The sequence below is a fragment of the Mugil cephalus genome, chromosome 4 (assembly GCF_022458985.1).
Source record: "Mugil cephalus isolate CIBA_MC_2020 chromosome 4, CIBA_Mcephalus_1.1, whole genome shotgun sequence".
NCBI classification, from domain to species: domain Eukaryota; kingdom Metazoa; phylum Chordata; class Actinopteri; order Mugiliformes; family Mugilidae; genus Mugil; species Mugil cephalus.
In genome coordinates, this window is record NC_061773.1 from 29714688 (window position 1) to 29732417 (window position 17730).

General features: G+C 40.4%; 2 protein-coding genes across 2 annotated transcripts in view; one reads left to right on the forward strand and one right to left on the reverse strand.

Moving 5' to 3' along the window:
* LOC125006460 (nuclear factor 7, ovary-like) overlaps nt 1–17730 on the reverse strand; it is a 1183669-nt gene that overhangs the window by 803261 nt on the left and 362678 nt on the right. The gene's annotated exons all lie outside the window — the stretch shown is intronic.
* Nucleotides 5221–16455, forward strand: LOC125006364. Its single transcript, XM_047582322.1, has 4 exons — nt 5221–6138; nt 13279–13529; nt 13719–13905; nt 14628–16455. The coding sequence occupies exons 1-4, from the start codon at nt 5221–5223 to the stop codon at nt 16002–16004; spliced, it is 2733 nt and encodes a 910-aa protein (XP_047438278.1). The 3' UTR covers nt 16005–16455.

Genomic DNA, 17730 nt, shown 5'->3' on the forward strand with positions numbered 1-17730 from the left:
CTAAAACCGTGCAAACAGAACCTAAATACTGCACCCTTGTGGCCACAGTGAGTCACATACAGACACATTTAATACTAAAATGTTCCATTATTAAACTAACTTTAATTTTAAAAGCAGGTCAGCAACATAGGGTGTAGTCGTCATTTATTTTATTCAAGGCTCCAGAGTATAAAGGGATATTGTTCAGTATATTACTGTTATTAAGGGCTTGTGTGTTTATATGCACATCAACGGGGCGAGTTGGTAAAGTATCTGTGTGCGGAATGTAGTGGGCTGGTCTCTATGGACCCTGGTCTCTGTGGACCCTGGTCTCTATGGACCCTGGTCTCTATGGATCCTGGTCTCTGTGGGTCAGACCTTAGAACCACTGTGTCTGATTAATTAGTGATGAACTAAAACATCTTCTAGATCAGAGACTAGAAACCACCCTGATAGTAATAACATCATTCTGAACTCATCCATCAACACCTGGACCAGACCTGGACTAGACCTGGACCCAGAGTTCCTAGAAACATCACACAGCTCACATGTTCTCCAAAGGTTCTAGTAAAACAGAACCAGGTCCACTCTCCATCTGGACATTAGGATCAAACCAAAGAACCCAAATTTCCTTCACGTTGGATGATACATAATATCAATGCTAAGCTAACAGCCACCAAGGCTACATGCTACATATCAATGCTAACTACACCCCAGGCTACATGCTACAACAATGCAAGCTAACAGCCACCAAGGCTACATGCTACATATCAATGCTAAGCTACCTTTGACTACAAGATCGATAATGTGTCTATTATCTGTAGTAGCACCATTAAACCACTAAATGGAGACTAAAGGTTCAGATTCCATGAGTCCATTCTCCATGTGGTTCGTAGTTGATGTAGAATCATGAGGACAGACTCTAAAGGAGCCAGAAGACAATAAAAACTAGATCAGGTACATTTGAGGTCAGTTTTTTTAGGGTTTAATAAAATATTGTGACATGAGAATAAATTCTGACAGGATGACTGAGAAAGATCAAAGATCAGAAACACACAGCTCCAGGTCTCAGTTTAGTTTTATCAGGATATCTAATTTAACAGGGACATATTTGACTCATGGAGACCGGTACATTAACACAATGGATCAAAAAATAAAGAAGAAAATTAGTTATATTAACCAACTGGGTGAAAAAGTACCAAGAGGATGAGGACCAGGAGACAAAGAGGATAGTTACGTCTTTTACTTTTGTTCAAAATAAAATGAGCTCTCTAAAAGTATCAGTGACTACGACTAAAATCTCTTGTGCTGTTGAAGTGAAGTTTGTTGTGTTGACTCGATCTGAAGAAGTAACTTCTCACTGATACTTTAGCGCCACCTGCTGTTCACAAAGAGACACAACAGAAGACTGTGACCTCTGCAGTTAATATTAATGTTCATTTCTTTATCACTTTATTAGTTTAGCACATTCACTGAACCGCATTGTTAATTAAGTTAATTATTCATTTTATTTTGGTTAGTTTGTGTTAATTTTATGTCCCATTGTTCTTTTTTTCATTGTTTGTATCTGTTTTTTGCTCCTTTTTGTCTCTTTGCTTTAAACAGTTTTGTTTGTTTTGTCTTTGCAGCTGTTTTGTGCTTCTTTTGTGCTGCTTTTGTTATTGAGCTTAGCTCAATAACAATAGGGATTGTGTGTCTGTTTGCTGATCAGTGTCGTTGTTGTTGTGTGACTCTTTTCCACAGAGCAGAACATATTTGTAACTGTTGTCGCACTCATATTATTTAGATAATTTATCTAATTCACTTTTCCATCTAATTCATTGTCATAATTGAGAGGTTACAGTTATTCTCATGCACTATTTTATTTAGTAGCAGTAGTATTTTATTTTGAAAGGGCCTCGTTAAGTTGCTGTAAAGTAAGACAGGAAGCAAGCTAGAAGGACACAGTCTTTTTATGCTCTGGTGATTTGTCTATTTGGGCTTGAAGACATCAAAAGAAGCTTTAAGATGTGCTTGGTGCATTCTCAGCGACTAACTAGATTTTGTTCTTATTGTGTCGTTCGTTAAAATGCTCTTTATTTCACATGCTCTGCACACTGTTTATTCTAAGTTAGCTCATCATCAATGCCGTTAAGTTTCCACGGTGGATTGAGGCAAAGCTTCAATAAAACCAGTAGAATGAACACCTGTGCTTGGAGGGAGTTACAGTATTCATCTTCATGAATACACTCACACCTTAAGATATCTTGCTAAGCTCAATAACAAAAGCAATGAAAGAAAAACTAATGAAATAGCATCAATGGCTGATTTTAGTTTTAAATGCTAAAAAGTGTTTAATTGTTTAAAGGAATCCCCATTAGCTGCCACCAAAGTGACGAGTTAGTCTCACTGGGGTCCACACAAAAAAACAACAATACATGAAATACATGACAATCACGATCACAGTTCACTTAACAATGATAATCTAAAAGCAGTAAAACATTGTAGACATCATTATACCATTTATGGGTAAGTTCATTGTTACAGTAAATAAACTTGAACAGTATGTGCATTATTAGTTGGTACTTGAAAGACACTTTACCATATTCAATTTACGAATGTTCAGTGGGGAGTTATTCCAACAACGGTCCTCTTTGAAGAACCTGACTGCATCTGACAATTCCTGAAAAATGTAACCGTGTTGAAAACCAGCCTTTTATTCTTTACCATTAACCATTAGACTCGACAGTGAGATTTGTTCACTTGACCTTTGGATGCAGAGCACGATACAGGTGCACAATAATCTAGATGACATCAAATTAAGATTCAGCCATTTGTCCCACAATGTATCTCGGGACATAATAAAAGACATTTCCTCACCATGGAGATCCCACTACCCACCTTCTTCACTATGGCACCATGTGTTCTACCCATGACAGCTGGCTGTCAAATATTGTGCCCAGTAATTGTACTTTATTTACCTGTTCGATTGGTTCCCCAGACAAGCTCAAACTAGTTTTGGGTGTAGACGACAGTTTCTGACTTGATCCCAAGATAACTGAGTTGTTTAGATATTCAGAACCAACTTATTCCATTTTATCCAATCAAAAACCATATTTAAGTGATAAAACATCGTCTAATTGACAGTTTTTGCAGCGTAACACAATGTGTAATCGTCGGCATACATCTGTACACTTGCTTTACACAAACCTGATAAGTTGTTTGTGAATATGGTGTGTAGGAGTGGTCCCAGGAGAGTCCCTTGCGGGACTCCACAGTCCAATAATTTAGAGTGAGACCAGCTGCCATTGTAATAATCCCATGTGAGACAACGCTTCATAAATATGATGGACTTTAGTTTACCAATGAGCAGATTATGGTCTATAACATCAAATAATAATGTACAGTTATCTGTGAGTTATCCATTTCCTTGAGTCAGTCATCCGTCCTGAAAGGTTGACCATTTTTCTTTGAAAACAAAACCTAGTACTGCAAAATTAAAGTTAATATTGTGTCGTGTCTGAGAGACTAAAAATGTGGTTATAATGGAAGTCAATGAGATTTTTTGTCTGCTTACAATAATACCTTAAATCCGATGCTACACATAAACTAAAATTACATTCAAAACAATATTTTAGATAATCTTTGTCTATATATATATATATCCAAACAAAAGACACAAATTAGGGCACAACAAACATTAAACATGCAAATAAAACAAATGAGGAAACCCTCCCCCCATGGAGCCACCACCTGCACGTCTATGACCAGCCCGCCTGTGCTGGCGCTGAACAAACCCCAGAATAAAATTAACTCAAAGTAAATTTATGAAAAGGAAACAAGAAGAAAGGAACAAAGAAAACTAAATCAACTAACTGACCTGGAGAGACAACAAATCTCCCTTAACACAATTTATAATCAAAACACTAAATGAAATGAGGTAACTAATAATACACAAAAATATGTTTTTAAAATGGGCAAAAACAGCAGTGACTAAAGCTCAGCCAGAGCAACAGGAGCCGTCATCATTTCTGCTCCTGAGGGTTGAACATTATACATCTACGCATGACGAGCGCTGCACAGCCGGGGGAGGGAGTACGATGATTAGTCCCCTTCAATGGTCAGTGTTCACCTATACAGAAACAAGGGAAGCACTAAGTGCATGTGACAGAAGGATGTTCAACAGAAAAAAACAAAGAGCATACCTTGACTGGATATTGTCATCGTGGAGCAGATGCAGGGTCAGGAGAGCGTGAGGCGAGAATCTACCACTGCAGCTACATTTAAATAGAACCAGGACGCCTCACCTGTTGGGAATCACTGATTTTAGGGGGTGTCACCGAACAGGCAGAGAGGGGGGGGGGCTCTACCTATCACAATCATATAGTAAGTAATGAAACTGGCATTTAAAATTATGGATTTGTTGTTTTTTTTGTAAAGGGTTAAAGTTGTTTAAGAGATATAAGCTTTTATAGCAGTTTTGGGTTTTTGGACATGGACAATTTTGAATCAAGAGGGTAGTAAATTAAACTGATGCCTGATGGTGAAACGCATCCAGCTGACGCTTCTAGAAAGATTAAACCTGATAGAGTGAAACACTCCCTATGAATAACAGGTCCAACTACATTTATCAGAGGAGTTCTAGTTAAGCTCCGCCCCCTCACCTGATTCACCTCAGACAAACATGGAACCAGTTTATTATTGTGTGACTAAAGAGAGACACAGACGATCAGATTCAGCTTCAGACCAGACTAACACCTTCCTCTGAGTGAGTCCAGCTACAGGAGAGAAAAGTGGAAACTACAACACTGCTGCTTCAAGCTGCTGACTCTCCAATTTTTACCCTTTGTTCCCAGTTCAGCAACTCGGTCATATGTCTTCACTTTTATGTTGTACCTCTTGAGCCAGGTCGTAACAATTGACCTTTATGTATTGCTTACCTCATTTTATAAAGTGTGCACTTTAGAAGGAGACAGCATTCTGATGCCACTTATTGTCAACCTACCCCTGACTTAGGAAGAAAGATTTACCTGATAGATAATAATTAAATGAGGCACCCTGTGGTTGACTGATTTGACTAGATAGGCTTTCTACAAAACTACTACAAAAATCACCACCACCACCACCACACCCCTCCAGAAGAAAACAAAAAAACAAAACAAACAAACAAACAAACAAAACAAAAAAACAGAAGGCTCTGCAGTGAAACCGTGACTGACTGGACTTTGTGTCTGCTGTGTTCCAGCTTCACTCAGAGACTAAATGGCTTCCAGATCAGAGGAGGATCTCTGCTGTCCGGTCTGTCAGGAGGTCTTCAGAGATCCTGTTCTTCTGTCATGCAGCCACAGCTTCTGTAAAGTCTGTCTGAAGAACTGGTGGAGACAGAATCCATTACACCAGTGTCCAGTTTGTAAGAGAAGATCTTCAAGAGATGATCCACCTTTAAACTTGGTGCTGAGGAACCTGTGTGAGTCCTTCTTACAGGAGAGAGATCAGAGATCTCCAGAGGCTCTCTGCAGTCTGCACTCTGAGAAACTCAGACTCTTCTGTCTGGAACATCAGCAGCCAGTGTGTGTCGTCTGCAGAGATTCAGAAAAACACTCCAACCACAGATTCAGACCCATCGATGAAGCTGCACCACAGCACAAGAAGAACCTTCAGGAAACTCTGGAGCCCTTAAAGGAGAAGTTAAAGGTTTATGAAGAAGTTAAAGTGAAGTGTGATGAAACAGAGAAACACATCAAGGTCCAGGCCCGAGACACAGAGAGGCAGATTAAGGAGCAGTTCAAGAAGCTTCACCAGTTTCTAGCAGAGGAAGAGGAGGCCAGGATGGCTGCACTGAGGGAGGAAGAGGTGCAGAAGAGTCAGATGATGAAGGAGAAGATGGAGGCTCTGAGCAGAGAGATAGCAGCTCTTTCAGACACAGTCAGAGCCACAGAGGAGGAGCTGAGAGCTGAAGACGTCTCATTCCTCAACAACTACAAGGCTGCAGTGGAAAGAGTCCAGCGCTGCCCCCTGCTGGATGCTCCACAGCTGCCCTCAGGAGCTGTGATAGACCAGGCCAAACATCTGGGCAACCTGGCCTTCAACATCTGGAACAACATGAAGGACCTGGTCTCCTACACTCCTGTCATTCTGGATCCAAACACTGCTCATCCAGATCTGATCCTGTCTGAAGATCTGACCAGTGTGAGAGGAGGAGACACCTTCACACACACTTTCACTAAAAGGATGTTTCCATATTCATTCAGGAATCCCCATTAGCTGCCACCAAAGTGACGAGCTAGTCTCACTTCATTCATTTGGTCAAACATATTCTTATAGTCAATTCATCATCTTTACGGTCTCAAAAAGATGGTATATAGACACAAAGCACAGCATCAGAAAAATGTGTTTCAATAAGAAGGATGGCCATCATTAGGAGATCACTGGTACCAAAATGACCCAATACAATACATTTTGTTATGTATTTTTATGGAACCAATGCATTTTATGTTTTTTAATGGCTGATTTAGGATTTTTCATTTGGAATTCTTAATTCAAATTCACAAATGCATGGGGTGACCTTTCATAGAGTTTAATCTTTTTGGTGTTAAGTGTTTTTATAGAAGACGTACATTTAAAAAAAAAATCTGCATTTAATCAAATATATGAAAAATAATCTTGAAGTGATTTTTTTTTATTTATTTATTTATTTTTTTACTTTTAATCAGATTTGATTCTTTTTAGTTTTCAGAATTAATGTCAAGTTGTTGTCTTTAGACCATAATGTTTGTCTATTTAGAAATGAAAAGCTGCCAGATGATCCAGATGTGACTGATCTGATGATGTGAGCTGTATCTCATGTAACCTATGACCTGCTGTCATTCTGTTCAACTACTTTCTGATAATGTGTGTAAGACAATAAAAAAGGGCTTGCAGTCATCGTTTCTTCATTCCGACTGAAATGTGAGGAGGAAAAGTCAATGTTGTCATCACTGTCTATCTGTGAAATGACTTCCTTTGGTGCTGGTTTAACTATGGGTTGGAGACCAGCTGCCATTGTAACCACTTTAAAGAAAATACAGGGACTGCAGTACTGCAGTTACCCGTAACTCGAACTGAAAAGGGACACTGCAATCCAGTTGCAATACAACTCATGAACTTTGACCTGCACTGATGGTTGAGGATGAGCTAGTGGGCATGTGCATAAGTAACATGCCCATTATACAGCTGGTATCCTGTTGTGACAGATCACATAACATCAAAGGTCTGGATAATAGAGAACAAATGAATATGTTATGAAACCTATTATACAAAAGGAAGAGAAAAAAATAAAATCATGCAAAGGGTACAAAAACGTGAAACTTTTATTTATTAGTAACAACATATTACATATTGTTAGTACTCAATATTACCATGTATTTTCTGTAGTGTTACCAGGTAAAACATGTCTAAGAAACTGGTAATACTGTGGAAAGAAGTCATGCTTTTTTTTACAGCACACTTTCATCTTTTTTACTTGGTAAGTAGACATGTTTTACCTGGTAACACTACAGAAAGTTTAATTAACAAGAGGACCCTGAAGGCATATTTGCAGCTAAGTACTAAATAAAATCAGGCATGATAAATGAATGAGCAAAGTTAATACCAACCCAATAACTAGGTAACTAGATAGACAGGTGAGATACTGAATTATACTATCAGGTAAATGGGTTGTAATTTCTCTCCTTTTACATAGTAATTGTGTTATTATTTTACTGTAGTTACCTTCATAATGCCTGTAGTATTACCCATTAATGCAGAGTTGTTTTTTTTAGTAATAGTTGAGATATTTCAAGGCAATTAGTTAGTATTTACTCTGTAGTTACCATCATTTTACCATTGTTAGTTACCTTATAATTTATTTCTTTTAGGGGACTGTAAAAGAAAGGGTTACCACTTTTACAGTTTAGACACTATTAAAGCCAGTGATTCAAATCTAGCTTATCTCCATGTTAATCTATTACTGGCCGTAACCATGGAGGCTTCTGCTTGCTTTGACGTCACGTGCATACCATCTATATAAAGGAAAAAATGTTCAGACTTGCAGCCGTCACGCTTCATTCCGACACAAATGTAAGGAGGAACACCCACTGCTGCGATAGCTGTCTGTGAAATCACGGTCTTTGGTGTTAGTTTAAATACGGTTTGGAGACCAGCTGCCATTTTAACCAATTTAAAGAAAATACAGGGGAATCTGTCCCATGCCACTTATCCTGTAGCTTCACCAAGGTAGCTCCATCCTGAGGAGGATTGATATCAACAAAGCGGCAGGATCTGGCCAGCTCACTGGTTTTTCACCAGTGGAGTTTTTCTGTACATTATGAACCTGTCACCACAGCTGACCATAGTTCGTATCTGCCTCACGTCCTCCATCATTGTACTGGTACCTAAAAGATCAGCTGTCACCTGCCTCAGTGATTACCACTTGGTTGCTATGACCCCAGTAATCATGAAATGCTGAAAAACACATCAAGGATGTCATCCCTGTTGATGTGGACAGCTACCAGTTCACCTACAGAGGGATCAACAGAAGATGCAGTCTCTATAGCTCTACACTCATCTGTCCCACCCTGAGCATTTTATTATTACTACGTGAGGACGCTTTTCATCAACTTCAGTTCAGTCTTTAACTCTGTCATCCTGGACAAGCTGACACTGAAGCTTCATGATCGGGACTGTCCATTCCCATGTGACTCTGGATCAGGGTCTTACCAGCAGACCTCAGGTGATGAGAATTTGGGACAGTACATCACCCACACTGGTGCTGAACTCAGCCCGATTCTCTTTACACTGTTCACATGTGACTGTTGTGCGATCCATCACACAATTGTGATGTTTGCTGATGAGACCGCAGTGGTGGGTCTGATCTCAAACAGACAGGACATCCAGCACCTAACAGAGTTCTGCTCAGACAACAACCTGGTTCTGAACATCTGTAAGACCAGGGAGGTCATTGTGGACTACAGGAGGTCTGTGGTGTAGCGTGACCGGAGTAGTAGGGATTTAGGAGGTAGACTCAACTTGTTTCCATCCTCAGGTGTGTTTATTTACAAGTGTCTTCATGATACACGTGAAACCATTGTACAATGTACAAAAATGAACAGTTAACACAGCTTAAATGAAACAAACTACACGTATAGCAACATAAATTAAATTAACATGTTCCCAGGTACACCATAGCTCTTTCCTCCTCGAGGGTTGTCAAGCCACTGTTTAAATAGTGCTGTCCATCAGCACCTAACCAGCATCCAATTGGGAAATACCATAAGGATGGTACGTTCCCTCTCCTCTGAAACAATAGGTAAGTGGAAAGTTGTCATGGCTGAGTCTGGCAACCTCCTTGACAAAGTCACCAAGACTTTAAAAACAGGAAGTGAACCGACATTTCCTCCTTTTGTTCCCTGGAACACATGCTGGGTAAGGTAAGGAACTCAATGCAAATTTAAAATAAACTAATTTTAAACTTAAAGACACGGGATAGTCAATGTCTGCATCTTATGGAACAAAAGTGAAAATGGTAAAGAAATAATAAAACAGCACGATCAAGTATTTGTCACAAAGTCTAAGAGGACAGACCACACACTCCAGTCCTCATACAAGGGGAGGTGGTCAAGCATGTCAACAACATCAAATTCCTGGGCATCCACATCACATCACATCTGACCTGACTTGGCCTGCGAAGCTGGAGTGTGTTGAACCACAGTAGAACCCGTCCTCTGCCTCAGTATGACAGTGTGTGGGAGCTGCAGGGCACAGGACAGGAGTGGTGTTGGTGTTAAGAACTGCACTTACTTATAAATATATACCTGTACACTATATTTTATTTATAGTGATATTTTAGCCAGGAGCTACCATTGAAAATTGTGTTGTGCACACACATAATGACAATAAATTATTCTTGAATCTAGAAATCTTGTATCTCTCTGAAATGTTTCAGTGACAGGACTGGACATTACGGGAATATGTTCACATAACCTAAGAGTAACCTTAATGTATAACAAGATTAAGAGTACTGCAGTTACCCGTAACCCGAACTGAAAAAGGACACTACAATCCAATTGTAATACAACTCATGAACTTTAACCTGCACTGATCAGCTAGTGGGCACGTGTAAACATAGCAAAGGTATACCATGATTTTGTTAGAATTTTTACCAAAACTTTTATCTAACAGTAACAACAAAAAATAAGCAACCTGCGACACAAACAACAAACAAACAAAACAAACAAACAAAAAATTACTGAAAGAAAGTAATCCATTTAGAGCAGCCTACATAAGGGTTGTATAACACACATTAACCATAATGTGTGTTAGAATAAGATGACATTTGTGCACTACACAATGTAAACTGCAAATTAGAAATTGAGGCTTTTTGATACATGTGATCTCAAGCATATTCAGAATCAGAATTTATTTTATTATTTTTTTATTATTATATTTATTATTATTTTATTATTATACTTTATTGATCCCAAGGGGAAAGTACTTTTTGATACAGCACGTTGTGACAACCCAACCTAAAACAGAGAAAAGAAAGAGAAAAAGATATGAAAGAGAAAGGAAACAAATGATGAGTTTCTTGGGAATGCTGTAATATCTCATCTCACATGTTTTTATTCACCCAGCTTTGGACCATGTGCCATCATCTCAGTATGACCTTATACAGAGAGGTGGTACTGTAGAAAAAGAGAATGGTACCACTGAAAGGACAAAGCAACAGGTTTGAAGAGGGTAAAGTAGTCTCTGCTGTGTTTTCCACCTGCATTTCTTTAACGAATGAGGTTATACTTCTATATTCCTAATTTATATGTTTTGATTTGTTTTAAAATGTTGCAAATCATGTGCACATCACAGACAACTTTTATCTTTGAGTTATTTTTCCATGCTTACATTACTGAAAAAATTATATGATTATAAAATCAAAGCAAACAAAAACTCCGGTCACCCTTGAAAGAATGGAAGTGTTGGGAGATTGAGGAGATATTATTTAATGTTTTCAAGCAAAATAACTAATATGAGTGAAACAGCTGAAAATCTATTGTTTAAAATCTGTAGTAGTACTTTAATGATGAAGCCAACCTATCTCAGGAACGTTTTGCAAGAGGATTTATTGCTTCTAGTTACTCACACAGATACTAAACACGTGTTTGACTGAGTTCAAGATACTACTATCCTTTAAGTTTCATGTATTTACAATCATATATTATTTACTTCATTTTATAAAGTGTGCACCTTAAAGTAAAACAATAATCCATACTGATGTCCAACGTCTGCGCTCAGTGTGTGTTTCAACAGGACAAGACATGACAAGCCCCTACAACTCTGTTCTGATCTGTGCATTCGGAATAAAACACACTGGTCTCCTGAGAAAGCTCCACCCCAAGCTTTATCTAAACTGACTACAACCATCAACCAGAAAGCAGTTCCTGAAAACAGTTCAGAGGACAAGGACGAATGTACGGTAAGATTTACCTTCATTATACAGCTGGGAGTTAAACAGTTACAGGAGGGAATATCACTATACTACAGCACTGAAATATTTTAAATAAACCAGCTTCTGACAAAAAAATACTCAAAGTGAAAATATAAAAACTGTCGCCATGAAGGGATGGCCCTTCCTGCATTCTTTGTTGTCTGGTGTGTCATGAAAAATAAGGGAGTGGAATAATTATGCGACGCAGGGAGGGGTGCCTGATGCGGGACATGATCCGGGGCCGCCTGCAGAGAGGACTATAGCCTCAACACATGGGACAGACACTCTACTGGGTGAGCGAAACACCGCCCCTAAAACTGTATTTTGACCGGTATTATTACAGTTAACGCCAACACCTACAAACCACAGCATGTTTCTGATTTGAATTTGTTGTGAATTTAATCCAAAATACCTAATACCTAATAATACTGAAATAATGTTGAAACCAGTTTAACAACCTAAGTGAAACAATGCATTAACTAAAAATGAAGATTGAAATTATAAATCTTATATGGTTTATAAATCCATTCCAGATGATGTTCATTTGAAAGTAGACCTAGCTGAGATCTGATAACAAGTGGTGATAACAACTGGGATGTGTGCGGAGACAGATTCTAATGTTTAATTATAATGTGTGAATGGTTCCTTTGGTCACATGTGGACTCTGTACATGTTGCACACTTAAATGTAATAAAAGTTGATAATGTAATAATGGCTCTTAAATGCAATATAATCATGAGAGCATTATGTAACGGTTTTGTGCATAATGTAATTAATGCCTTACTGGTGCTGCCCATAATGTAATAACAGCTCATAATGTAATGATGGTTAATACTGTGAAAAAGTGTTGCATTATCATTATTTGGGTGGCACGCAGCTTGGTGGTTAACACTGATACCTCCCAGTGAGAAGGTCAGGGTTGAGTCCAGCTCGGACTCGTGAATCAGCTCATGATTTTATTACATCATGAGCCAATTATTATTATTGTGCTACATGTATAATAATAGAAAATCCTTGTGTCATCCTTCTTTACTGTCTTGTACATTACACAAGCATTCTGGAGGTACTCACCAAACCTCAGTGGAAGAGCATTCTAGTAGGGGCATTAAACTTGAACCAAGATAAAACCAGTATGACTTCTTTGTGGAATATCTTTAGCTTTTTTAAATGGGCTGGAAATCTGTTGCGTCATAAAATATTGCATCTCTTTTTGCATATCTACTGGGGAGCAGTCTGTCAGTCAGCACACAGAGTAAATTATTTGCAAATTAATTTATTTAGAAAATATATAAAACATTTGCTATGATACTCTAACATCTCTTAAAAAACATACAAACAAAACAGTTCACCGGCACGTCAGTCACTAGGAGCCAGGGACAAGTCTCTTCTTCTATATCTTCTGTGTCCTATCTTGTGTGTATATATATACAGTATATATATATATGGACCTGGACCCAGTCAACCTCTTTAACTATCTCCTACCTCCCGTTCCTCTCCAAAACCCTGGAACGCATCATCGCCGCCCAACTACACACTCATCAATTCAATTCAATTCGATTCGATTCGATTCAGTTTTATTTATATAGCGCCAATAACAATACAAATCGTCTCAAGACGCTTCACAAAAACCAGCCTGAAACCTCCAGATCAGCCTGAGGGAAAGCTGGAGGAGGCCTTGATGACTGGGACAGATGTAGTTCATCTGTGTAGTGTACATCTCCAGTCCAACAACCTCTACGAACCCCTCCAGTCTGGATTCCACCCACTTCACAGCACTGAAGCCACCCTTGTCAAAGTCATAAACGATCTCCTCACCTCTGCAGACCCTCAACATCCTGTTACTTCTAGACCTCAACGCAGCCTTTGACACTGTGAACCACCCCATCCTCCTTCAAAGGCTGCGCCATCTCGATGTTGAGGGCACTGCACTCGACTGGCTCACCTCCTACCTCACTAACAGGCAACAGTTCGTCTCCCTCTCTGGCCACACCTCCTCCCTCTCTCCAGTCAATCAGGGGGTCCCTCAAGGCTGTCCTCTGACCCCTCCTCTTCATCTGCTACCTCTTCCCCCTTGGTAACATCATCTGCAAACTCAACCTGGACTTCCACTGTTACGCTGATGACACTCAGATCTACATCAGCACCAAATCCACCCAAAACCCTCCCCTCTCCCACATCTAAACCTGCATCTCTACAATAAAATCATGGCTGACCCACAACTTCCTCAAACTCAACTGTGATAAAACTATGCTCCTCCTCATAGGCACCAAATCCACCCTCAACAATATCAGAGCCATCTCACTCACCATCGACACCTCGACCATCACTCCCTCCCCCCGGTACGCAATCTCGGTGTCATCCTGGACCCCACCCTCTCCTTTGATCCTTATGTCTGCTCCGTCGTCAAGACCTCCTACTTCCACCTCCGCCGCATCGCACATTCAAGTCCCGTTTGAAAACATACCTCTTCTCCTAAGCCTAGACCTCCCCTACCCTTAACCGATGTCTTGTCCTTTTCGTTAGTACCCATCCTGCCCAGTACTGCACTCCACCACTCTGTCCTGTATGTCTTTACCCTGTTTCTCTGTAAGCAGAGATCTTTGGGTTCTTAAAAAGCACTATATAAATTCAATTAATTATTATTATTATTAGTCTCAGAGCTGTAGCCTCCCAATATGTATGTGAAAGTTCTCAGTCATCCAGCTCATGGTAATCCAAAAGCGGAGGCGGCATCTAGTGTTTATATATATCTATGACCTCCATCTAGGAACAACTTTGAAGAGAAATTCTTGGAAAACATCATGATTCTAAGATTTTCAGGTTTCTAAGCTAGGGATTGTGGTAACTAACAAAGGAATGCAAGTTGCAAGCTAACAGGGTTTAATGGCTAGCCAAGAAATGCAAGATGATATCTAGAAGTAACTACTCTCGGAAGGTTAGTTGCTAGTCTAGGGTATAACAACTACACTGACAATGCTAGTTACTAACCTAGGGATAGCCTAGACATTTTCCACTGTTTCAGTAGTTGTGCTGCATATAGTAGTAGTCTTCTAGTTTGAGTGACAAATGCAGCAAAAAAAGAAAGAAAAGAAAAATCAAACTGAGCAGCTCTGTAGAGCCATGACTGACTGGATTTTGTGTCTGCTGTGTTCCAGCTTCACTCAGAGACTAAATGGCTTCCAGATCAGAGGAGGGTTTCTGCTGTCCGGTCTGTAAAGAGGTCTTCAGAGATCCTGTTCTTCTGTCATGTAGCCACAGCTTCTGTAAAGTCTGTCTGAAGAACTGGTGGAGACAGAATCCATTACACCAGTGTCCAGTTTGTAAGAAAAGATCTTCAAGAGATGATCCACCTTTAAACTTGGCGTTGAGGAACTTGTGTGAGTCCTTCTTACAGGAGAGAGATCAGAGATCTCAAGAGGCTCTCTGCAGTCTGCACTCTGAGAAACTCAGACTCTTCTGTCTGGACCATCAGCAGCCAGTGTGTCTCGTCTGCAGAGATTCAGAAAAACACTCCAACCACAGATTCAGACCCATCGATGAAGCTGCACGACAGCACAAAAAGAACCTTCAGGAAACTCTGGAGCCCTTAAAGGAGAAGTTAAAGGTTTATGAACGAGTTAAAGTGAAGTTTGATGCAACAGAAAAACACATCAAGGTCCAGGCCCAACACACAGAGAGGCAGATTAAGGAGCAGTTCAAGAAGCTTCACCAGTTTCTAGCAGAGGAAGAGGAGGCCAGGATGGCTGCACTGAGGGAGGAAGAGGAGCAGAAGAGTCAGATGATGAAGGAGAAGATGGAGGCTCTGAGCAGAGAGATAGCAGCTCTTTCAGACACAGTCAGAGCCACAGAGGAGGAGCTGAGAGCTGAAGACGTCTCATTCCTCAACAACTACAAGGCTGCAGTGGAAAGAGTCCAGCGCTGCCCCCTGCTGGATGATCCACAGCTGCCCTCAGGAGCTCTGATAGACCAGGCCAAACATCTGGGCAACCTGGCCTTCAACATCTGGAACAACATGAAGGACCTGGTCTCCTACACTCCTGTCATTCTGGATCCAAACACTGCTCATCCAACACTGATCCTCTCTGAAGATCTGACCAGTGTAAGCGGAGGAGATGACCGACAACTTCCTGATAATCCAGAGAGGTTTGATCGTTACTGGTCTGTCCTGGGCTCTGAGGGCTTTAACTCAGGGACTCACAGCTGGGATGTTGAGGTTGGAGATAACACAGGATGGTTACTGGGTGTGTCAGCAGAGTCTGTCCAGCGGAAGAGAGACATAGAGTCTGGATTGTGGGGAATCATCTTCAGTGAAGATAAATACTCAACATATTCACCATCAGCTCTTCCCACTGTTCTCCCAATAGAGAAGAAGCTCCAGAGGATCAGAGTGAATCTGGACTGGAACAGAGGAAATCTGTCCTTCTCTGAACTTGATACTAACACACACATACACACCATCACACACACTTTCACTGAGAGGATGTTTCCATTCATTGGAACTGAGGATAAACTCCCAGTGAAGATTTTACTAACGAAACACATCAGTTAGAGATAAACAGGATGAGCCTGCTTATGGTGTTTTTTTCTTACAGTGAAAACTCTGAATTTTAAAAGAACCTGTCCTCCTGTTGTCTCGTTATTATTAAGCTGTGTTTGTGAGGTGTGTGTTAAAATCATTTAATTGTTTCTACAAATGTGTTTATTCAGCAAAGTAAGAAAAAATTCCTTTCATGCTCATCAAAAATATGCAAAATAATCTTCCTGTTCATGTGGTTTTATTGCATTTAGTCAGAGGACTAGTTGTTTTAATTAAGGTGGTAGTGTCAGGTGGTGTTGATTTGGGTTCAGACTTGATGTAAAGAAATGAAAAGCTGCCAGATGATCCAGATGTGACTGATCTGATGACGGGAGCTGTATTTCTTGTAACCTGTGACCTGCTCGCACTCTGTTCATCTACTTTCTGGTAACGCTTTGTGGAAGACAATAAAAAGGGAGAAGTGTTCAGACTTACAGTTGTCATGTCTTCATTTTGACTGAAATGTGAGGAGGAAAGGTCAGTGGGGCTTTACCACGGCAGAGTACGCTACAGTATGGCAACAGCCGGGGGCAGGCATCATGGCAGGGTGTACAATCTCTCAACTAGCTTTTACAGTGGCAATGTAGGTCATTATTAAGGCCTCGAAATGGGTGGTAGATGGTGAAAAGCTGCAGGGAATGGATGCCATGACAACTGGGACGTTAACTGCTCCATGTACTAGCAGACTGCTGGATAAGTTCAACAGCAACCTACAGTGGACTAGGATGAACGTGAAGGCGAGTAAATCTAGAAGTATTTCAGTTGTTAAAGGTAGAATTTTGTAAACCAGTGGTTAGGGAAGGATGCTGCCTGCCCACTGTGTTCTAGTGTATGTCACATTCTGACAGGTTGCAGGGTTAGTCTCTCTCAAGGGCGATATACCTGGCGTCACAAACATGTGCTCCAATTGAGGATAAGGACAGGATAAGTAAATTCCTTATTTGAGGAGAATAAGCATATTATGTTTGTACGGAGAAAAGGCCACACAGATAGTGAGCACCCGACTTACTGTTGTGGTCAGAAGTAGAGAAGGTAGTGTGTTTTATAGAGCTTACTGCCCCGTGAGAAGCCAGAGTTAAAGAGGTTAATGATTGCAAGAGAGCTAGATATGCAGACATGGCAGCAGAAGCTGACCGGCGAGGCTGGAGCGCCCACATGCGGCCGGTGGAGGTCAGTTACTGTGGAATTAGGCAAAATCCACCATTGCCCTCCTGTGCGAGCTGGGCATTTGTGAAAGACAACAGAGGTTCGCAGTAAACAACATGTCCCTGGCAGCAGAGTGAGCAAGTGAGTGGCTAAGGAGGAAACATGCTAACTGGAGAGCATGCTAAAGGTAAGGTTAGTTAAGTGGTTTTAGTAGTTAGTAGTAGGGCTAAGCTAATCTCTCGGTTCAAAGTCATACAGTTGCTTGGTGGCTGCATGCAGGGGGTAACTCCAGGACCCTGGAACTCACTGATAAGCTTTCTTGAGGTGTGGTGGGCCTAACTTAATGAAACATCGACGAAGAGAGGTGCCCACTTTGTAATACTGGATCTACAAGTCAGTTCACAAACATAAAACCGGAGCCACTGCAACTGAACGAAAACTGGTTAAATGCCCTTTAAAGCATCGGAAAAGCGGAAACAAAGGGAATGAATGTACCAAATTATTAGTGATTTAATCAAAATTGCAACTTTAAAGTGAACAAAAAAGGTACTTT